General features: G+C 49.0%; 1 protein-coding gene and 1 long non-coding RNA gene across 5 annotated transcripts in view; one reads left to right on the plus strand and one right to left on the minus strand.

Annotated features, from left to right (window-relative positions):
* The window catches only part of LOC107133463 (uncharacterized), a 33,267-nt gene extending 15,653 nt beyond the window's left edge, over positions 1–17,614 (plus strand). The window contains exons 2-4 of the long non-coding RNA XR_001501508.3: positions 14,389–14,498; positions 15,645–15,875; positions 16,567–17,614. This is a non-coding gene — a long non-coding RNA (uncharacterized lncRNA). The remainder of the gene's footprint in view (positions 1–14,388; positions 14,499–15,644; positions 15,876–16,566) is intronic.
* ATP8A2 (ATPase, aminophospholipid transporter, class I, type 8A, member 2) overlaps positions 9,765–22,955 on the minus strand; it is a 494,154-nt gene continuing 480,963 nt past the window's right edge. For 2 of the 4 annotated variants that reach the window (XM_024999819.2, XM_024999820.2), the window contains 2 exons: positions 16,318–16,409; positions 9,765–11,439 (listed from right to left, as the gene is read on the minus strand). In XM_024999819.2, the coding sequence (XP_024855587.1) occupies positions 11,342–11,439; positions 16,318–16,409 (190 nt within the window). In that variant the 3' untranslated portion in view covers positions 9,765–11,341. The remainder of the gene's footprint in view (positions 11,440–16,317; positions 16,410–22,955) is intronic. The other 2 variants (NM_001435329.1, NM_001163802.4) reach the window with 1 other exon arrangement.

Here is a 22,955-nt window from a genome sequence, read left to right on the forward strand (position 1 = left end):
TCTGCTTCTCTGGCTCCTCTCCAGGGTTGGGAAGATGGCTCAGGAGCAGCTATGCAGGTATGTGACTATCTTCCAGGCCAAAAACTCCTGGACGGCAGAACTCAGGGTCATTGGGAGGTCTTGTTTCCGAGCTTGGCTGTGGCGCCCATGTGGATGGCAGGGCCCAGGTCTTCCACCTCTGCCTCCAGCTTGGCTTCTCCCTGGGCACTGGGCCTCGGCTGCCTCATCAGAGAGACCCAGGTTCTCAAACAGCTGTCTGGGACCCTAGGGGCCCTGAGCCATCCCTCACGCATGCAGTTGCCAGAACTATGTTTTCTCCTGTCTTCAAAAACAAGCTGTGGGCCAGCCTTTGCATACCTTCATAGCATTGTCGGAGCTGCTCTGCCAAATTCTCAAGGTTAAGAAGTTTTGTTCATTTGTGTTCACAGACGTCTGTCTCCTTCACTCCCTGCCTCGGAACCAGCCCCTGTTTAACTGTGCCCACGTGGTTCCAGAAGTGTCCTGGGTATCTGCCCCGGGGGCCCTCATGCGGGGGGTAGGTGGTGATGGAACACCTGCCCCCCCTGACTCCAGGGCCCCAGGTCTGCAGTGAACCCCCCGGGGCTTATCACCGAATAAATTGGAGAGCAGGATTCCATTAAAACATTTTCAGCAAAAGTATTAAATAAATTTGCTGGGAGGTGGTTTCTTTTACCGATGCATGAGGGTCTCCCCCGCCCCCATCCAAGTTTAAATATAATATGGAAACAAATTCAAGGGCTTTTACCTGCAGCCATCTTTGCATGTAATTTGCAGGCAGCGGCTTCTCTTAAGAACACTGAGAAGGAAGAAAAGAGTGACTTTGTTCTTGGCTGAAGGTCCATTTCCACTCACAGCAGCTACTCGTCCCCCCCACTCAGGGCCATTTGGGAAGCATCGGGGACAATCCAATGTAATCCCCCCATCTCCCCCGGCCACAGGCAAGGTGTCTGGTCAGCAGAAGGGCTTTATGTTAAATGAAACTTAACATATGCACAGATGTTTTGTTGGAAGAGAATCAGGAAGAGTTTCTCAGCAATTAGAATATTTCAAATCAAAACACACATTCTTTAGAGGAGAGGAGAGAGTGCAGGTAGCATTAAACTGTGAACAACTGAAACAAACTGTAGATACTGGACAGGACAGACCCTCCCTGTTCAGGGCTCAGGCCAAGGCTGTGACTCTTAGGACAGACCTGAATCCTTGCTGTCAGCACCCATCACTCTGCAGTCTGAGGTCAAGGACTGTGCACTGCAGAGAGACGAGCATGAAGACAGAGCTTTGAGGCCAGCCGTCAGGAATTTTAAGTCATTTTATTTATGTGTGTTGTTGTGATTCAATTGCTAAGTTGTGTCTGACTCTTTGAGACCCCATGGACTGCAGCACACCAGGCCTCCCTGTTTTTCACCATCTCCTGCAATTTGCTCAAACTCATGTCCATTGAGTCAGTGATGCCATCCAACCATCTCATCCTCTGTTGTCCCCTTCTTCTCTCGCCTTCAATCTTTCCCAGCATCGGGGTCTTTTCCAATGAGTCAGTTCTTCGCATCAGGAGACCAAAGTATTGGAGTTTCAGCTTCAGCATCAGTCCTTCCAATGAATATTCAGGACTGATTTCCTTTAGGATGGACTGGTTTGATTTCCTTGCAGTCCAAGGGACTCTCTAGAGTTTTCTCCAACACCACAGTTGAAAAGCATCAATTCTTCAGCACTCAGCTTTATGGTCCAACTCTCATGTCTGTACATGACTACTGGAAAAACCACAGCTTTGACTGTACGGACCTTTGTAGGCAAAGTGATGTCTCTGCTTTTTAATACACTGTCTAGGATGGTCATAGCTTTTCTTCTGAGGAGCAAGTGTGGCCTCCTTTAAATAAGAAAACCTCAGTGTCTGGGAGCTGGACTGTGTGCTTTGGTGCTTCTGGCTTTTGTACGTGGAGGATTTTATTCAGTCCTCCTCTGGGAAAAGATTAAGCCCCACACCTCCAATTATAGACCCAGGTACATCGACTGCCTAGCTTTGCAACAACTGCTGGAAAGTCCCCATGAAAGATTCCTATGTGGAAGAGAACGTAGGCAGAAGATGTTAGAGGCTGGAGCAGGTTTCTGCTGTGTGCTGTGTTCCTCTGACCATACTTCAGTCCCTCATATTGTGTGTATTGTACGTAAAAGTTTTGAAAATACACAGTGGAACCCAGATGATTTTTCAGAGTATCCTGAGTCTTTTTCAGAGAGAGAACTATTCTAGAGACCGCTGCTTTAGGCAGAAAGGTAGGGTCTGCACACTGTCGTCAGCTGCCCTTGGCCGTGGTGGCTCAGGTTCATTCTGGTGAGGCAGATTTTTGTAGACACGATCAAGAGATGACAAAGGGTGGAATTTAACACTTTGCTGCTGATTGCATGAAATCATCTTGTTTTGCGTGACTTTTTAAAAGAGAAAGCGAAGACTGTTCAGAGCAGAGGAAAAGCTGCGGAACTCTACCTGGAAGTGAAGCTGGCCTCTCCCCACCATGCCTGGAGCTGGGGCCACCAAGGTCATGACCCCTGCCCAAGTCCAGTTCTAAAATCACATGGCCTATCTAGGAAGAATATACTGACCAGGGTTCTTGGCCTTCCCAAGGCAATAGAAACTGATCAGAGGCCAGACAAGAAATTCAGGCAGGGCTTTATTGAGGCCCCTCTGCAGCAGAGGGGAGCAAGAACAAGTAAGGGGTTCCTTTACTCACTTGTTCCCCAAGGGGAGGTGGTGAGCTGGTCCCTTATATGGGGTGAGGGTAGGGGTGTGTCCAGGGGTCAGGCTGGAGGGTGGCTTAGGTGGGGTTTGCCCAACCCTTTCGGGGTGTTGAGTGCAGGGGACATGCGCAGTACCCTGCTTTTCCTCTTGGGTCCTCAGAAGCGGTAGTTGGGGTTTTTTGGTCTCTTGGTATTTTATTGTCCATAACTTGCCCTGATTGCACATTGCTGGTGTTCGGTCTAAGTCATGTCTCACTCTGTGACCCCATGAACTGCAGCACACCAGGCTTTCCTGTCCTTCACTATCTCCTGAAGTTTTCTTGGTGATACCATCCAATCGTTTCATCCTCTGTCACCCCTTCTCCTTCTGCCATCAATCTTTCCCAGCATCAGGATCTTTTCCAATGAGTTGCCTCTTTGCATCAGGTGGCCAAAGTACTGGAGCTTCAGCTTCAGCATCGGTCCTTCCAATGAATATTCAGGACTGATTTCCTTTAGGATTGACTGGTTTGATCTCCTTGCAGTCCGAGGGATTCTCAAGAGTCTTCTCCAGCAAAAGCATGTTCTTTTGTCTTCTCAAAAAAAAGTCTTCTCTGGTTCAAAAGCATCAGTTCTTTAGCACTCAGCATTCTTTATGGTCCAACTCTCACATCCAGACATGTGTGTGTCCGGATGTGTGTTAGTTGCTCAGTTGTATCTGACTCTTTGTGACGCTATGGACTGCCAAGGTTCCCCTGTCCATGCATAACTACTGGAAAAGCCATAACTTTGACTATATGAACCTTTGTAATCAAAGTGATGTCTCTGATTTTTAATACACTGTCTAGGTTCGTCATAGCTTTTCTTCCAAGGAGTAAGTGTCTTTTAATTTCATGGCTGCAATCACCATCTGCAGTGATTTTGGAGCCCAAGAAAATAATATCTTTCACTGTTTCCACTTTCCCCATCTATTTGCCATGAAGTTATGAGACTGGATGCCATGATCTTAGTTTTTTGAATGTTGAGTTTTAAGTCAGCTTTTTCACTCTTTTTTCACACTCATCAAGAGGCTCTTTAGTTCTTCTTTGCTTTCTGCCATTAGAGTGGTATCATCTGCATATCTGAGGTTGTTGATATTTCTCCTGGCAATCTTGATTCCAGCTTGTGATTCATCCAACCTGGCATTTCACATGATGTACTCTGCATGTAAATTAAATAAGCAGGGTGACAATATACAGCCTTTATGTACTCCTTTCCCAATTTTGAACCAGTCTGTTGTTGCATGTCCAGTTCTAACTGTTGCTTCTTATTCTGTATACAGGTTTCTCATGAGGCAGGTAAGGTGGTCTGGTATTCCCGTCTCTTTCAGAAGTTTCCACAGTTTGTTGTGATTCACATGGTCAAAGGCTTTGGCGTAGTCAGTGAAGCAGATGCATAAAATTATTTTTAGTCCCTTATTGTTTCTTTGTATCCTGTTTCTGGAAGAGACATTTGTCCAGGTGACAGGCACTGCAGCAAAGGGGCCCAGGGCCTGTCTCAGAGTCCCTCAGTGTGCTAAGGGAAGTCATAGTAAATGTGTCAGTCACTCAGTCCTGTCTGATTCTTTGTGACCCCATGGACTGTAGCCTGCCAGGCTCCTCTGTCCATGGGATTCTCCAGGCAAGAATACTGGAATGGGTAGCCATTGCCTCCTCCAGGGGATCTTCCCAACCCAGGGATTGAACCCGCTTCTCCCACATTGCAGGTAGGTTCTTTACTGTCTGAGCCACCAAGGAAACCCATGTGAAGTGGATAGGTAAGAGGTTTTTGGGTTCTGGCCTCAGGTGCTGCAGGGAACCGTGTCCAGCATGCTTTTCTTCCTCCCTGCCCTCCACCCCTGGGACAGGTGGAGCTGCCCAGACAAAGCCAAGCAGACAGGCCACCAGCCAGGGTTCTGGTGAGGATGCCCTCTCCCCTGTGCTCCAAAGCTGACTTCTGGGCCCTCAGCTCCCCTAACCCAGGTTCCGCATGGCCTGGGCCATGTGAACTGTGCCTCCCAGGGAGGGACTTCCAGGGCTGTGGATGCTTGCCCGAATGTGACAAGTTGTGCCTGCAGGGACATGAGCGGTCTCATGACACTCTTGAAAATAATGTCAGGAAGGAAACCCTTCCTTCTGCCCTCCTGGTTCTGTGGTTGGTCAGGTTCATTGACATGAGACAGGAGAAGAGCACACACATTTATTTAACATTTTTATGTGCACATAGGAGTCTTCAGGAGGAAAATGAAGACCCCAGCAGCTCATCTATCATTTTACGGGAAGAGAGATTGTGGGACATGAGTAGGAAATTTAGGGGGGGAACTCATGGAGGATCAGGGTTATTTCAGAAGATGGTCTGTCCACGCCTATGACTGCCTCCACATCCATTTCTGGTGGCAAGAATGTCCTTCTCTTCATGGTGCAAGGAGGGAAGGCCCCTTTCTCACGGGGATGCTGGGGCCTGACTGTTGGTGGAAGAGGGGGGGGATGCTAGGGCCTGTCAGTGGAAAGGGAGGGGATGCTGGGGCCTGACGGTGGAAAGGGAGGGGATGCTGGGGCCTGTCGGTGGAAAGCGGGGGTGGATGCTAGGGCCTTTCGGTGGAAAGGGGGGGATGCTGGGGCCTGACTGTTGGTGGAAGGGGGGGGATGCTAGGGCCTGTCGGTGGGAAGGGAGGGATGCTGGGGTCTGACTGTGGTTGAGAGCGGGGGCGGGGAGCCTTTCCCGCACCTGCTGTTTCACAGGCGCCTTCAGCTCAAAGTCATCATTATGCCAAAGCGGTCCCTCTCCGGATGCCGTGTTTGGATCCTCTTTCAGGACAGTGTCATGACTTCACAGTTGACAACAGAATCTGAACTTCCCACGTCTCAGTTTGCAAGGGAACTGGGATGAACCAAAGGGAATGAAGTGATTGCGAGAGAAGGCCTTCTGTGCACAGTTTGCCCCTTTGCCTGGTCAGTCTGGCTCAGGGAGGCCTCTCAGACCCGCTTCTCATAAAGAGGGCCTGGCCTCCCACTCATCTGCAATTCAGATCGCCCTGCATGCCCGCCGTTCACAGCGATTCCAGGCTGTCAGCTCGGGAGGCAGAGCATGAGTGTGTGTGTGTGTGTGTGTGTGTAGTCTGTAGCTGCTGACAAAATCTCTGTGTAATAGGCCAAAGTCCCTATGGCAGGAGCTGCTTATTAGTGGGAAAGAAATTCACAAATACAGCCGGGTCCAATCATTTACTTTAACAAAAGATTTATTTGAAACAGGTTTGTGCAGACATACACCAGTCAACAGGATTGATCAAAGCCACACATCACTACATTTTCCAACCCCTGCCTCCCTAAATACCAGTAAATGCCCTTCATTTGTATTCATTCCATGAGGAACCCCTGGCTCCCCTGTTCTGGCTAAAGACTGCTGTAATTTAACAACCAGAGGACGTTAATAGGACATGAGGACGATAGTAAGACTTCTAGAGGGGGAGGACAGGACCCCTATACTCCAGAGAAGAGCTGCCCACTCTGCTGGGAGCCAATTAAGCAAGCTCCCACCTCCCTGTGCCCCCTTCTCTCTGCATAACCAGATGAAATCTCCCAGCCAAACGCCATCTCAGCGGTGGCAGCACAGATGTGACAACAGAAAGGAGAACATGTGGCTTTGCCCAAGTGAAGGAGACACTGCAGGGTGGCACGTTCAGACCACAGCTGGAAGGGTGACCTGGTGGGGCTGCAGGCCCTGGGGGCTGGGGGGCTGGGGGGGCAGCCCAACACACCTCCCAGCTCAGCCACCCGGGAGAGGGCAGGTGGAGTAAGAGCGACTGGACTTGGGTTGGCTTTATTAATGGAAGACCGCGAACGCGTTCCCTGTGCAGGGACCTCGTGGGGAGGAGGGAGGCCCTGAGACAGGACAGGTTGTCTTTCTGTTCTGTACCTGGTGTCTCCTGCTCTGCCTGTAGCTGCACGCCCAGCCATCTCAGGACCCCGGCCGGCTCCGGTCCCTCGGAAGGAAGTGGGTTCACGTCCTGACCCTCAGGCGGCCCTGCTCCTGCTGGCCCTTTCTCCACAATGTCAGGCTGGCCTGTGAGAGGCTCTTGAGAAGGCTCTCTTGACCCCGGGTTTCCCCGGGCAGGGTTATTTGGATAGCGCCAGTCTTTCCACTTGCTTCTTCCTCTTCCGTCATAAATCAAAGCCACCTGACACTTTGTTCCCGCTTTTAAAATGCACAGGTCTCCTTTCTGTGGCCAGGTCAGGAGAAATGCCGATGGGCTAATCTCGGGAGTGTGTTTTTCTTGGTCTGATGCCTGGGAGTAGATATCGCTAAGGCAACTTAGGCGAGAGATTGTCACTTGAAAACGAGCCGGCCTGGGTGTCAGAAGAATCGCTCCCTTGTCTCCTTCCTGCACCCCCGCCCCCGCCCCAGTCAGGGGAGCAGAGGGGCTCTACTGGGTAGCAGATATGGGTTCTACGTGGTGTGGGGACATGGGGGCACATGCCCCTCCCCCACTACTGCTTGTTTCACAGTTCTAGCCACTTGGAGCTGATGTGGGCTCCCAGGGCTTTCTTCCCGCCGAAAGGATTCCCGTGTGCCTCACTGAGACCCAACAAACCAGAAGCCCTTTAAACAGCCGGAGCTGGAGGTCTGGCATTAAATGAAGCTCTTGTAAAAGAGAGTGGAGGCATGTGCTGCTGGGCGCTGGAGGATGCAAGAAAACTCAGTGAAGAGTCTGACACGTCGAGTATCATGGGTCTCTTCCTTCTGGAATACTTGTTAATTTGTCATCACATGGGATCTCAGGTCCTGATCTCTAAGACCCATTGGAAAATCTTCTAACTGTCCTCTTAGTTCTTCAAGATGGAAAGATGGCTAATATGAGGCAAAATAATTTTCCCCCAAGACTTAGACCAAGAACAGACTTAAAGCCGTAAAGCCTCTGCTGTATTGCTCTATTTTTTTGGAGGGGACACTTTATTATTACTGTCTCCATCACTCATAGATTTTCTAATTTAAGCATCTGCATGAAGAAATTGTTTAATGAATATGATGGGGGGTGGTGGGCATCCTTTAACTTGACCTGATAAACTCTCTTCTTTGCCATATTATTTCAGGCTCTGCTTAACCAGTTTCTCTGTTAAAATTCTTTATGGCTCTCAGGAGATAAAGGCTACATTTCAAATGCTGAGCCTAAATCACCCTTGAATTACTTGGGGACAGTGACCCTGGGCAGTAATTCAAACCCTGGCTGAAACATGTGTAGTTCTTTCACATGTTCAAAACTAAAGAACACCTTATCTTAGAGCAGAGCTTTGAAAACATTCTATTCAACCTGTGGTCCAGGATGTAAATCTCTAGGAGTGAGACTATGATAGAAAATTCTCTTCTTTATGGCTCAAAAAGATAAAGGGTCATTGTTATAACAACAAGATGATAGACTAGAGCTTTCTTTAAAAAAAATTCAACTGTATAGTTGATAATATTATGTCCATATGCATTTTCAGATATTAGTTACTTATACTCACTTCTTCATGATTCATGGTTTCTGGACAAGTGATTATAGATTTTCATTGCCAGCTTCCTACAGCAAGATCTAAAGCCTTGTCAGGGGAAAGCAAAGACCAGCAGAGCTCTCAGCTGTGGCCCACCAAAGCCCAGGCTTGCGTGTTAGGGTCCCACTCCAAATGTTAAAGGCATAGCATCTTCTTTCTCCAAAGCACAGGGTTTTTTCTGTGTGTGTGTGTTTTGGGAGATGGGAGACTACAACACTGGTCAAGAAGTCTGGAATATTCTGCCTAGAGACAGTATAGAGCCATCAGTGACACCCAAAAATTATGACCAAGCCCCCACACTGGTGATCACAGGCTAATCCCAACAGCTCAGCAGAAATGGCTGATTTCCTCTGCTTTCTCATCTTCTCCTCTTGGTGTGCAGGCATCCACCCGTGCTCGCTGGTGCAGAGCTGAGAGCTGGGGAGGCTGCTCTCTTCTGTCTGCAGAAGCAGCCGGCACTGAGCAAAGGATCAAATGAGCATCAGCAGTCTGGGTACCAGACTAGCCCAGCACTGGGCCCGAGGGGGATCTGCCATTTTAGCCCAATCGAATGTCAGGCCCTGTAGTGCCGACCTGCCGGCCTGTATCATGTTCCGTGTGGCAGAGTGACAAGTCCCAGGTGGCATCTCCACGGAGCTGACAGTGTGCGGCTTAGTCGGCCCACCCTGCTCCCAGGGGAGGGCTTGTGTGCGACACTCTGACCTCAATTTAAAGATAGGACAAACAACACAGCTCGAGTCGCCCCAGCTGAATGTCATGCATCTCACACAGTGACAGCTGCTCCTCCCGGACACCCAGTTTAGTCATTTGGCTACAAGATAGCTTAATCGTGGGAGAGAATAAATAGAAAGGCATCTCTCTAGTGCTTCCTTCCCTGTGCATCTTTCATGACTGCAAAGGCTGTTTAGTCTACTTCTCAAGAGAGCTGGAAAATATACTTCAATCTCAGAAAACTCGGAACTATATTTCAACATGAAAAATGAGAATCATAAAGCCCTAAACAAGCGCACGCTGTAATTCACAAATCTGATTTGGAAGGCTTCAAGTTCAAGAGCCAGCCAAGTGTTTGATGAAAGAATTGAGTTTGAATTCCCTTTTCCAACCAGGCTTAGTTCCCAGATGAAACCAAATCATCCTGGGTGCCTAGCGCAGCTCAATCCAAAGGTTCATTTCTCCTCTGTATTTAGGATTTCCTCTTTCTGTATGTGAAGGTGGGGCATCTGCCTGGCTTTGTGTATTAATTACAGGCACGTATTTTGTTGTGATCCCTGCTCAAGGGTCCTCAACCCCTCCTCTCGCTGGTTGCCCTAGTGTTTAAAATGTCTCAGACCTTGGGGAGGGAGGAGGGGCAATTTTCCTAACCTCACCTGTTTGCTGTGCTGTTCTGCTTGCCCCGGAGCCCTCTCTGGGCTCTCATCACCTCTCATTTTCTGTAAGCCAGGCAGATCACACCCTAAATGATCTCAATGCCCAATCAGACGCGGATGCTCTGAGAAGAAGGCGAGGAAGCAAAATGCCCCATTGTTTTATTTTGTAATTTAGCATGGCCCTCCCCAGGGGAACTGTGTCATTTTAACCAGCAACAGCTGCCCAGAAGTATTGATGTTACACCATCCAAATAGCTGGTTTGGCAACAAAGCTGCAAGCAGGGGACATGCCTCCAGGCTGGTTCCAGGTGGTTCCTTCCCGCCTGAAGGCACCTGGGATTTGTCCTGTTCAGAACTTGGACAAAGACGTGGCCACCCGCCCTACCCCCACCCCGCCCCGCCACAACCCGTGTTGGAATCAGGGACCCTCCTGTTCAGACAGCTGCTTGCATCTGACATGGGCTGGATAGGAAGGAATATCTGTCCAGGTAAGAAAAGCTGCTTGCTTGAAATGTCTGGAGCTCTGTTCAATTAAAACTGCAGGCCTGTGAACACTGTAGGCTGATCATGACCACTGTCTGGGCTTTGGGCTTGATTTCGGAATTCTACTGAGATTTGCAGGAAAAGCATCCTCCTTCAGTGTCTCTGCCGCCGCTCCCCTGCAGTGGCTGTCTTCCTCGGCACCCTCAGGGACCCTCACTGGGCTATTTATCCTCCCAGAGTCTGGAGCGACTGGTGTGTTCCTTTGCTGGGGAAACATGCTGTAAATTTACTCGAAATCCAAAATGTGCTCTGAACTCCCAAGAGAACGAATGTGGGTTCTAATTTAAGCAGGTGCCAAGGCCCAGGGGTCTGGAGGCCAGAAAATGAGGTTTGCGAGCCTGAGCAGGGCAGGTAGGGCTCCAGCAAGTCCACATCACCCTGACTCACAGGCCTCCTTGCCACCAGAAAGAGGAAGATAAACACTTGGAATATACGCAAATTGCTGTTTCTTTAGATAGAGAAGAAGGGGGGTTTCTTGCATCCGTTTCTGAATCTGGGGGAGAAGGAGGGAGGGTGAGGATCAGAGCGGGTGCCCGCAGCCACCATGCACCAAGCGCAGGGCCAACCATGCAGCGGGACTGTTGTTGGGGCGCCTGGCCAGGAGGCACCAGGCAGGAGGGGTCAGTAGACTGTGCGGACCCAGCGAGTCCGCCCTGCCGAGACCATTGACCGAGGTTCCAAAAGTTCTTCTCAGGTTTACCACCCAGATACCTATGTTTATGACTTCATTGCAATCAAGATGATGATGCCAACTTCATACCAACACAGGGAACATCAAAGCCAGTGGGTTGTCCACCTCGAGGGAAGGTTCCGTGCAGCCTGCAGAACAAACCTGCGGGTATCCGACCCCTGAGCTGGGCTCCTCACGCAGCATGAAAGCCTGTCTCTGTTCTCCCAGAGCCACCCGGACGGATGTGTAAATACTGGGGAAACGTAATGGTTTTAATTTCACACCTCACAGTGCACAGCTGAATGCTCAAACAAGAGTCGGGCGGAGCATGGCGGACGAGCAGGAAGGGCGTGGGGCACCCCAGCGGTCCGGGTCCAGGGTCGCCAGGGCACAGAGCGAAGGAACGGGCTAAGGCCACAGGACGTGTTGCGGTGTTTTGGCTGCTGCCATGAGTCTCTTCCTGCGCTCCGGCGGGAGGCAGCGTCCTACTTCTTCCTGGATTTCTGCTTCGTGGTGTCGTAAGCGCGGACGATTTCCTCCTGAGTCACGGCTCCGTGTTCCTCCTGGGAGAAGGCATACCCATCTGCAAGAGGAGCACAGGGGCCGGTGAGGAGGGACGTCCAGAGCAGCTGCATATGGGGGAAGAGACTGTGGCTCTATAGCCTTGGATGGAGGTCCAGGGACCTGTGACCCCTGTGAAGGGATGGGTGCTGACATGAGTGGTCAGGGCTCAGAGGGGTGGCCTCCCGTTTAGCGCAGCCTGTGAGGCATCATCTGTGGGTCACTGGGCCATGGCTGCACTTTCCCACCACCCATCAAGGGGAAAGGCAAGTTGTCCTGTGTGGGAAACATCCCCATGCGCCCCGAGCCACAGGCCAGTTGGCCATTCATGCAGCCGTAAACACACTAACAGGAAAGGCTGGCAGAGCGCACATGGTGCTGGGAGCCTGCCTGGCTGATGTCGCAGGGATCCGGACCGGCAATAAATTACAGTGAATGTGTGTTCGTGTAAATAAAGAAAAAGATCACTAGATAAAGTTGAGGAGTTTAATGATTGGCCCAGTGGCTACATAAAGACTAGATTTTACAACCAGTACCAATAATGACTTTTTTTTTTTTTTTGGCCACAAAGCTTGTGAGATTTTAGTTCCTCACCCAGAGATTGAACCTGGGCCCTTGGCATTGACAGCCTGGAGTTCCTAACCACTGGATCCCCAGGGAGTTCCCAGTTCCAATGATGACGACAGCAGACAATTATTAAATGCTCTGTGTCTAGGGTGCTGTTGTATGTATTATGCTAAGCACACATGGCTTGTTTCCTTCTCCCAACAGCCCTAGGAGACAGATGAGAGTTCTTCCCATGTCACAGGTGGGGAAACTGAGGCACAGGTGATGTCATTTTTCCCAAGGTGGCAGAGCTGGGATCCAAGCCCAGGCAGGGCCCACATTCCCCTGCAGCTCTGTCCTGTGTTCCTGGGATGGAGTTTGCATTCCCAGCCCGAGGCAGGACAGTCCCTCCTAACCAGCCCTTCCCACTGGAGGGACATTTGCAAGACTCCCTGTCTGTTCACCGACCCTCCTGGGTCAGAGGTCCGGAAACGCCCCACAGCCAGATAAGACCTTCTAAGCAAAAGACAACCCAGGCCACAGCCTGCCTCCCATCCACACATGTTTATGACTTGTTACTGGTGCTGTTATCTCATCACATCCTTTAAAGGAGAACAAGAAATCAGGAGTTTTGCCTGTGTATCATCCTGGATTTCTTTTGTTTGAATTTTTATTTTATATTGAAGTATAGTTGATTCACAGCATTGTGTTTTGGGTGGACAGCACAGTGACTTAGTTATACATGTTTTCAGTTCAGTTCAATTGCTCAGTCATGTCCGACTCTGCGATCCCATGGACTGCAGCACGCCAGGCCTCCCTGTCCATCACCAACTCCCGGAGTTTACTCAAACTCATGTCCATTGAGTCAGTGATGCCATCCAACCATCTCATCCTCTGTCAACCCCTTCGTCTCCTGCCCTCAATCTTTCCCAGCATCAAGGTCTTTTCAAATGAGTCAGCTCTTTGCATCAGGTGGCCAAAGTATTGGAGTTTCAGCTTCAACATCAGTCCTTCCAATGAACACTCAGGACTGATCTCCTTTAGGATGGACTGGTTGGATCTCCTTGCAGTCCAAGGAGCTCTAAAGAGTCTTCTCCCAGTTAAAAAGCATCAATTCTTCGGTTCTCAGCTTTCTTTATAGTCCAACTCTCACATCCATACATGACTACTGGAAAAACCATAGCCTTGACTATATGGACCTTTGTTGGCAAAGTAATGTCTCTGCTTTTTAATATACATGTGTATCTATTCTTTAAGCTACTTTCCCATTTAGGTTATTAGGGAGTATTGAGCAGAGTCCCCTGTGCTGTACAGTAAGGTCTCTTGTTTGTCTGTTGCATATACAGTCGTGTGTACACGTCAGTCCCAGGCTCCTGTCCTATCCCTCCCCCCCACCCCCATGCCATGAGTTCGTTTTCTGTGATTCTGCTTCTGTTTTGTAAACAAGTTCTTTGTAGCCCTTTTTAGATTCTGCATGTAAGTGACATCCTATGATATTTGTCTTTCTCTGCCTGAATTACTTCACTTAGTATGTAAGTGCTTCTCCCACACCTGGGGAAGCAGGCAGCGTGGGGCTCTCCATTCTAAGCTGGCTGTCCCCGCGCCCCACCTTTACAGGGGATCTGGAACCCAGGGCTGAGGCCCCAGGTGAGAAGGGCTGGCCAGTCCTTGCTTGGCCACAGAACTGGTGCCCTTTAAGGTTTTGGTCTCCTGGGTTTAACTTTCTGTAAAATAAATGGCCTGTACTGGATGAGGCCTTCACCTTGAGTCTTCTGTGCAGGCGCCAGGACGGGCCCTTGGCTGGCAGTGCCCAGACCACAGAGCCCTCTCCTGCAGGCAGAACTGCTTCTACCCTTGGCATCCCCAGCGGAGGCCTCCACTCCAGGCCAGGGACCGAGGAGCCTGACTTGACAATCAGCCCAGATGAAACAATTGCTAACTGTGTTTTAATGTGTCTTCTCTGGGGGTGGATGGGCTGGAGTGAAGTGCCTTGTTGAGACGTACAAGTAAACATTGCCTGGGAATGTCCTGTAGGGAAGAGGACCTTAGAGTCTGGAGTGGTCTACTCCCTGTTCCCGGGGAAGGGCCACAGCTTTGTCTTTTATTTCTTGTTTTCTGTTCAGACCCGCCTGTGCCTGGGGAAATCAGCTGTAGTGCCCTCCTGGGCTCCTGTTCGACTCACAGGCACAGGGCTGTCAGGTGGGGTAGCTCGGCCCCTTGGGGGTGGGAGGGTTTCCAGGGAAGCTTCTGGTCCGACAGCAAAGCTATTCTCCTGGAGGCCCCTCTACCGGCTCCCCCGGGGGCATCCACCAGGAGGTTCTCAGCCTCTACTGAGGCTAAGTGGACTTGCAAGAAAGAAAGGATGGTGGTCCTGGGGACAAGGGTGCTCTGTGATTCAGATAAACATTTTCCTCTTGGAAACCAGGCCTTGGAGGGGTTAGACCAGAACCACCAGGACAGTAAGCACCAGCCAGCCTCCGCCTGCCCAGCCTGACAAAGATTCCTCATCACTCACAGTTCCTGCCAGATGAACAGGTAACTGCCATCTGCATTCAAACGGGGAATGGGGAAGCCCTGGCTCTTAGCATTTCCCACCATCATTCATCTCCAGGAAGTCCTGAGAGCCAGGAAGGAATGCTGGGGGCCTGGAGAACACACTTGACGGCTGGCGCATCCACTTCCTTGACGCTCAGCCGCGGCCGGGACCCGAGGACAGTGTTCGGGTTGGTGGGAGGGCAGACGCACTGCTTAGCTGTTTTGTCTTCTTCTGGTAGAACATTTGGGGAAGTCCATAAAATTGGGTCATTTTTTTTCATTATTTTGGAATAAAACGTCCCTTAAGTAGCATTCCTTCGACGCTGAGCTCTGATAACATCTTAGGGAAAGTAGCTGTTTCCTGTGTGGAAGAGTCCTCAGAGCAGTAGAATGTGGGAAGACCAGGGGGACGGTAAGGAGATCAGGCCAGCCAGGGGACACTGAGCTCAGGCTGTGGACACCGTGTATGTGCAGTCCCTGGGAGCAAGTGCTCCGTGACCTGGGCTCCTGGTTTCCTGGGAACACTGAGGCTAGAGGCTGCTCCCGATGCAAGATGGCCTTCTCTGGGGGTGGGTGAGAAGAACACCCTGCTGTCCATCTGGGTCTTACTACTAGTTGCTGACTGTCTTTAAGACATGGTGTGATTTTAGCAGCTTGGTTACTATGTTTTGTACTTGCTCATTAAAATTTTTTGTGTGTGTGTGTCCTTCAAAATATGGAGAGTTCAGAAAACAATTCTTAGTTGTTTTAAGAGCCTTTCCAGTTGTTGCCAGACCCTTCTTGCATGGGTCCTCGTGTGGTCTTTGCTCTCCTGTCTGTTCTTTCTCTGGTCGGAGGCTCCACAGCACAAGCCCCGTGTTTATGGAGCCAGCACTCCGGTTCCTCATGGGCTGTACACCGACCCTCATGTGGCCTCACAGACTGTGTAAGAGGGACATCATTCCATTTTTTCTCCTCAGGTGAGAAAACAGACATTCAAAGGAATATGTAAGTGGCTCAAACTTACTCAATTATTGGCAGAAAAGTAATACCAAGCATTTATCAGACTCCTTACTGTGAGGCTCTGTTCCAGGCACTCTGTATGTACAACCTCAGAGAATCATCCCAGTAACCCAGTTATGTTCTCATGTCCTCTCTGGTTTATAGGTGTAGAAACAGAGGCGTTAACTCACCTGAGATCACAGAGGGGCAGAGATGGGAATAGGACTGCAGGCAGCCCGGCTCCAAGGTGCAACCCTGAACCTGGGAGCCCACCACCCTGCCTCCTCCAGACTCACCCTCTCAAGGATCAGAGGCCCTGGCTGGGCTCTGGAGCCCCAGGCGGTGCTGGATCCATTACTGCGCTGACCTGAGGCTTGGCCAGGTGTCCTGAGGCAGGTAAGCCCAACACCTCCCCGAGCTCCATTCCCCCTGACTCTCATGTCTCCCGCTCCCCTGGCCTCTGGCACATCCCCGTGGACCCCACTTGGCAGAAACCAAGCCAAGCCTCCACTTGCGCGGCCAGGGGAGGCAGGGGCTAGTGATTGTCATTGCTTAGTTTGCCAAGAGCATGGGGTCATCCTTGGGGAGAACCAGGCAAAGGCAACATCACTTCCATCTTAGAAAGAATCTGACTGGGAGGCTGACGCAAGGATCTTAACCACATCTGAGTTTTAAGTTTATGGACCATGTCATTCAGACGCTTGACTGGGTCCTGGGGAATTACCTGCTGTCTGGCTGTCCCTGCCTAGGGGCCAGGTACACCGACTCCACTTCCCCATGTGGGGCTCCAGCCTGGCCATGGTCTCCCCCCATCCCCCTGTCCCATGGGGCTACTCACGTGGCATGGACTGCTGGAGGGAGCTGCCCCGGAAGAGGGTGGGTGGCGTCTTCCTGCTCAGCCTCTTTAGCAGCCGGTCTCGCTCGTTCATCCTGGGGGCACAGTGCACATGGTCAGTCTCCAGCCCCGTGGATACCTCCTGGAGGTGCTTGGAGGGCAACTTCAGGTCGTAAGATGAAACAGACCAGGAAAAAGCTGCCCCGTCCAGAAGAACGCCCCATCTCACCAGCTGCCCGTCTGTTCATACAGATGCTACCTGCTGCTGTTCGACCCCTTGAACTGGGTCCTCTGAAAGCCACCCTGTGTCCAGCTCACCCTGTGCAGGACGCCTTGGAGCCCCACCCGCCTCACACCTGAGGGGACCAGAGCTGTGGTTCTGGTGAATGAAAACCCTCCATCCCCACCAGGCCTGGAGCCTCCCCGGGTACCCTGGGGACCCAGCAGGAAATGGTTTCTTTCTGCAGAACCTGATGCTTCTTTAGAACCACGGTGAACATCAAGGTGTATTTTCTTTGAAAATACAAGGAATAGGAGTTCTTCCTGCCTCTCCAGACACGATCCTCTCCAAGGCCGCCACTGCTGTGGGGAGACAGAGGTCCCCCCCGAGGACAGCTGGGCTTTATGCCTACAGACCAAGGGAGGGGGTACTTGGGGTGGTACAGTGCCCTGACTTCCTCCTGTTGGGGAGATGTCACCGGGCTTTCCCCAAGAGACCACGGTGTACAGAGCTGCCCACACCGTCTGTGACAGCTGGACTGGGCCCCTCCAAACTGCACCTGTGGGAGCCCCAACCCTTCAGGATGCCAGGATGGGGCTGGATTAGGACAGGGGGCTTTTAAAGAGCTGATTAAGTTCAAATGGGTTCCCTGGTGGCTTAGACGGTAGAGAAACCATCTGTAATACAGGAGATCTGGGTTCCCTCCCTGGGTTGGGAAGATCTCCAGGAGAAGAGACTAGCTACCCACTCTAGTATTCTTGCCTGGGGAATCCCATGGACAGAAGGGCCTGGCGGCCAACAGTCCACGGGGTTGCAAAGAGTTGGACTCAACTGAGCAACTAGTGTTCAGTTCACATGGAGTTGTTGGGGAGACCCTAATCTAATCTGACGGGGTCCTTATGAGGAGCGGCGATTAAGACGCACACACGCAGAGGGATGACCAAGTGAGGCCACGGAGAGGAGACTGCCTTTACTTACAAGCAGAGGAGGCCACCTCTGGAGGAACCAGCCCTGTAGACACCTTGCTCTGGGACTTCCGACCTCCAGATTCATGAGAAAACACTGCCGTTGTTTAAACCATCTGCTGAGTGGTACTTTCTATGGCAACGCACACAGCCCCCTCCCCGACCCCCAATCTGCTCTGCCCCACTTTCCACGATGGAAGTTGTAGGAGAAGCCGAGGTTGTCTGTGGTCCAGGCCTGAGCCCAGGGCCCACTTCATGCTCCCCCAAGGGCCTGTGCGGGGAGAGCAGGGCCCAGCTCCTCTCCATAGACCTACGAGCTGAAGTTCACTGTGCACCAAGACTGCAGTGTCTGATCATCTTGGTTGGAAGGACGAGCCTCAGCCTGCCCACCTCGGGAAGACAGCCGATGAGAACACGCGCTTCTCTCTCCCCTCACACTGCTTCTCCCTGCCCTCTCGTCTTTCCTTCCAGGGAAATGAACTGCCCTGGGCCCTCTGAACCACCACCCTGAGCCACAGGGCTGAGCAGATGCACCATCCACAGCTCCCAAACTCTCCGGGCATCAACAGGCACTGCCGTCTCATGCAGGTGTGCTGATCAAGGTGCTTGGTTATCCATCAGCTTGACTTACTTTCACACACACACTCAGACACAGTCTCCACTTACACTCTTGTACCAAGTCCTACAAGTGTTGGGAAAGCTCAAGACAGAAAGGGGTATAAGAATAATATATACCACTTCCAGCATTCTGCTATCTATATATGGTTTGAAAGTCACCTACTCACAAAGACTTAGGAAGAAAGGTGAAGAAAACACAATCAAATATTTACTTTGGTTAATTCTGCTTAATAAGAAGAAAAAAAAGGAGTACAGATTACTCAGGAAAGAATAATTTAGGTCTAAAAAAGAGAACTCTTGACAAAATATTACAAACCAAATTCAGCAGTATAATTAAAGGATTATATAACCTTACCAAGGGCTTTCCTTGTGGCTCAGTCAGTAAATAATCTGCCTGCAATGCAGGAGACCCAGGTTCAATCCCTGGGTCAGGAAGATCCCCTGGAGAAGGACATGGCAACCCACTCCAGTATTCTTGCCTGGGAAATTCCATGGACAGAGGAGCCTGGCAGGGTCTCAAGAGTTGGACACAGTTCAGTGACTAAACTGCCACCAACAACCTCACCAAATGGGATTTATCCCCGAATGCAAAGGTGGTACAACATACAAAAATCAGTCAATATAATACACCACACTGACAGAATGAAAGAACAGTATCAATGATCACCTAAATTAACACAGAAAAATCATTTGACAAAGTCCAATGCCCTTTCATAATAAAAATACTCAGCAAACTAAGACAAGAAGGGAAAGTCTTCAACAGAGCATTTATGAAAAACCCACAATTGACATCATACTCTGTGGTCAAACACATCTCTCTTATGATCAGGAACAAGACAAAGCTGTGTGGTTTTACCACTTCTATTCAACAAATTTACTGGACGTTCTAACCAAAGCAGTTAGGTAAGATTCCAACAACATTTTTGTTTTAATAGAAATGGAAAAATTTATCCTAAGATTCATATGGAATTACAAGGGACCCCAAGTAGTCAAAATGATCTTGAAAACAGAACAACAGAATTATTGGACTCATACTTCCTGATTTCAAGATTTACTATAAAACCATAAGTGAAAGTGAGTCACTCAGTCGTGTCCAACTCTTTGCGACCCCACGGATTATACAGTCCATGGAATTCTCCAGGCCAGAACACTGGAGTGGGTAGCTGTTCCCTTCTCCAGGGAATCTTCTCAACCCAGGGAATGAACCCAGGTCTCGCGCATTGCAGGCGGATTCTTTACCAGCTGAACCACAAGGGAAGTCCAAGAATACTGGAGTGGGTAGCCTATCCCTTCTCCAGTGGATCTTCCTGACCCAGGAATTGAACTGGGGTCTCCTGCATTGCAGGAAGATTTTTTACCAACTGAACTACCAGGGAGTCCTGAAATTTATAGACATATAAATCAGTGTAGTGTAGTTAAGAGCCTAGTAGTAAACTTGTACATCTATGGTTGGCTGACTTTTGGCCAAGGTACCAAGACCATTCATGAGGAGAAAAAAGTCTCTTCAGCTGGTATGGGTCTGGAGTAACTGAGGTTGAGCTCTTACCTGCAATCACATGCAAAAAGTATCTCAAAATGGGTCAAAGACCTAAATGTAAGAGCTGTGGTTGTTCAGTCACCCGCTCATGTCTGACTCTTTGCGACCCCATGGACTGCAGCACACCAGGCCTCCCTGTCACTGTAAGAGCTAAAACTATATAAATCTTTATATGGATAAAAATAAAAAGATTTTTATATATCTATATGCTGCTGCTAAGTCGGTCCAGTCGTGTCCGACTCTGTGCAACCCCATAGACGGCAGCCCACCAGGCTCCCCCGTCCCTGGGATTCTCCAGGCAAGAACACTGGAGTGGGTTCCCATTTCCTTCTCCAATGCATGAAAGTAAAAAGTGAAAGTGAAGTTGCTCAGTCGTGTCCAACTCTTAGTGACCCCATGGACTACAGCCTACCAGGCTTCTCCGTCCATGGGATCTTCCAGGCAAGAGTACTGGAGTGGGGTGCCATTGCCTTCTCCAATATATCTATATAGAACTATATAAATATTTATGACCTTAGATATGGCAGTTTCTTATCTATGATACCCAAAGCATAGGCAACAACAACAAAAATAGATAAACTGGATTTCATCAAAATTAAAAGCTTTTCTGAATCAAAAGACATTATTAAGAATGTGAACAATCCAATCAAAGAATAGGTCTTCTATATGTCTAAAAACTACACATTTCTTCAGACAGATGGCTGAAAGATATGAAAAGATGGTCAACATCGTTATCAGGGAAATGCAAATCAAAACCACAAGGAGATTTCACTTTGCAATGGTCAGAATGGCTATCATCAAAAAATGTACAAACAATAAATGCTGGAGACTGTGTAGAGAAAAGGGAACCCTTCTGCCCTGTCAGTGGGAATATAAATTGGTACAATATACGTGGGTACAACCACTAAAGAGACCACTATGGGGGTTCCTCACAAAACTAAATATAGGATGACCATGTGATCCTCAAATTCCACTGCTAGGCATATATCCAAAGAAAAACATAATTCAAAATGATATATGCACTCCAGTGTTCACTGTAGCACTATTGACAATAAGCAGGACACGGAAGCAACCTAAGTGTCCATAGACAGAGGACGGATAAAGAAGAGGTGGTACATACATATATACTGGAATCAGTAATTCAGTCGCTCAGTTGTGTCCGACTCTTTGTGACCCCATGGACTATGCACACCAGACCTCACGTCCATCACCAACTCCCGGAGTTTACTCAAACTCAAGTCCATTGAGTCAGTGATGCCATCCAATCATCTCATCCTCTCTTGTCCCCTTCTCCTCCTGCCTTCAATCTTTCCCAGCATCAAGGTCTTTTCCAATGAGTCAGTTCTTCACACCAGGTGGCCAAAGTATTGGAGCTTCGGCATCAGTCCTTCCAATGAATATTCAGGATTGATTTCCTTTACCATGGCTGGTTGGATCTCCTTGCAGTCCAAGGGACTCTCAAGAGTCTTCTCCAACACCACAGTTTAAAAGCATCAGTTCTTAGGCACTCAGCTTTCTTTATAGTTCAACTCTCACATCCATACATGACTACTGGAAAAACCATAGCTTTGACTAGATGGACCTTTGTTGGCAAAGTAATGACTCTCATTTTTAATATGCTGTCGAGGTTGGTCATAACTTTTCTTCCAAGGATCAAGTGTCTTTTAATTTCATGGCTGCAGTCACCATCTGCAGTGATTTTAGAGCCCCCCAAAATTAAGTCTGTCACTGTTTCCATTGTTTCCCCATCTATTTGCCATGAACTGATGGGACCGGATGCCATGATCTTAGTTTTCTGAATGTTGAGCTTTAAGCCGACTTTTTCACTCTCCTCTTTCACTTTCATCAAGAGGCTCTTTAGTTCTTCTTTGCTTTCTGCAATAAAGGTGGTGTCATCTGTGTATCTGAGGTTATTGATATTTCTCTTGGCAATCTTGAGTCCAGCTTATGCTTTATCTAGCCTGGCATTTCTCATGATGTACTCTGCATATAGGTTAAATAGGCAGGGTGACAATATACAGCCTTGATGTGCTCCTTTCCTGATTTGGACCCAGTCTGTTGTTCCATGTCCAGTTCTAACTGTTGCTTCTTGACCTACATACAGATTTCTCAGGAGGCAGGTCAGGTGGTCTGGTATTCCCATCTCTTTCAGAATTTTCCACAGTTTGTTGTGATTCACACAGTCAAAGGCTTTGGCATAGTCAATAAAGTAGAAGTAGATCTTTTTCTGGAACTCTCTTGCCTTTTTGATGATACAATGGATGCTGGCAATTTGATCTCTAGTTCCTCTGCCTTTTCTAAATCCAGCTTGAACATCTGGAAGTTCACAATTCACGTACTGTTGAACCCTGGCTTGGAGAATTTTGAGCATTACTTTGCTAGTATGTGAGATGAGTGCAATTGTGGGGTAGTTTGAGCATTCTTTGGCATTGCCTTTCTTTGGGATTGGAATGAAAACTGACCTTTTCCAGTCCTGCGGCCACTGCTGAGTTTTCCAAATTTGCTGGCATATTGAGTGCAGCATTTTCACAGTATCATCTTTTAGGATTTGAAAATGCTCAACTGGAATTCCATCACCTCTACTAGCTTTGTTCTTAGTGATGCTTCCTAAGACCCACTTGACTTCACATTCCAGGACATCTGGCTCTAGGTGAGTGATCATCACCATCGTGATTATCTAGGTCGTGAAGATCTTTTTTGTACAGTTCTTCTGCGTATTCTTGCCACCTCTTCTTAATATCCTCTGCTTCTGTTAGGTCCATACCATTTCTCTCCTTTATTGTGCCCATTTTTGCATGAAATGTTCCCTTGGTATCTCTAATTTTCTTGAAGAGATCTCTAGTCTTTCCCATTCTGTTGTTTTCCTCTATTTCTTTGCATTGATCACTGAGGAAGGCTTTCTTATCTCTCCTTGCTATTCTTTGGAACTCTGCATTCAAGCGGGTATCTTTCCTTTTCTCCTTTGCCTTTCGCTTCTCTTCTTTTCTCAGCTATTTTTAAGGCCTCCTCAGACAACGATTTTGCCTTTTTGCATTTCTTTCTCTTGGGATGGTCTTGATCACTACCTCCTATACACACACTGTCATGAACCTCTGTCCATAGTTCTTCAGGCACTCTATCAGATCTAATTCCTTGAATCTATTTGTCTCATCCACTGTATAATTGTAAGGGATTTGATTTAAGTCATACCTGAATGGTCTAGTGGTTTTCCCTACTTTCTTCAATTTCAGTCTGAATTTGGCAATGAGTTCATGATCTGAGCCACAGTCAGCTCCTGATCTTGTTTTTGCTAACTGTATAG

The sequence above is a fragment of the Bos taurus genome, chromosome 12, assembly GCF_002263795.3.
Source record: "Bos taurus isolate L1 Dominette 01449 registration number 42190680 breed Hereford chromosome 12, ARS-UCD2.0, whole genome shotgun sequence".
Taxonomy (NCBI): Eukaryota; Metazoa; Chordata; class Mammalia; order Artiodactyla; family Bovidae; genus Bos; species Bos taurus.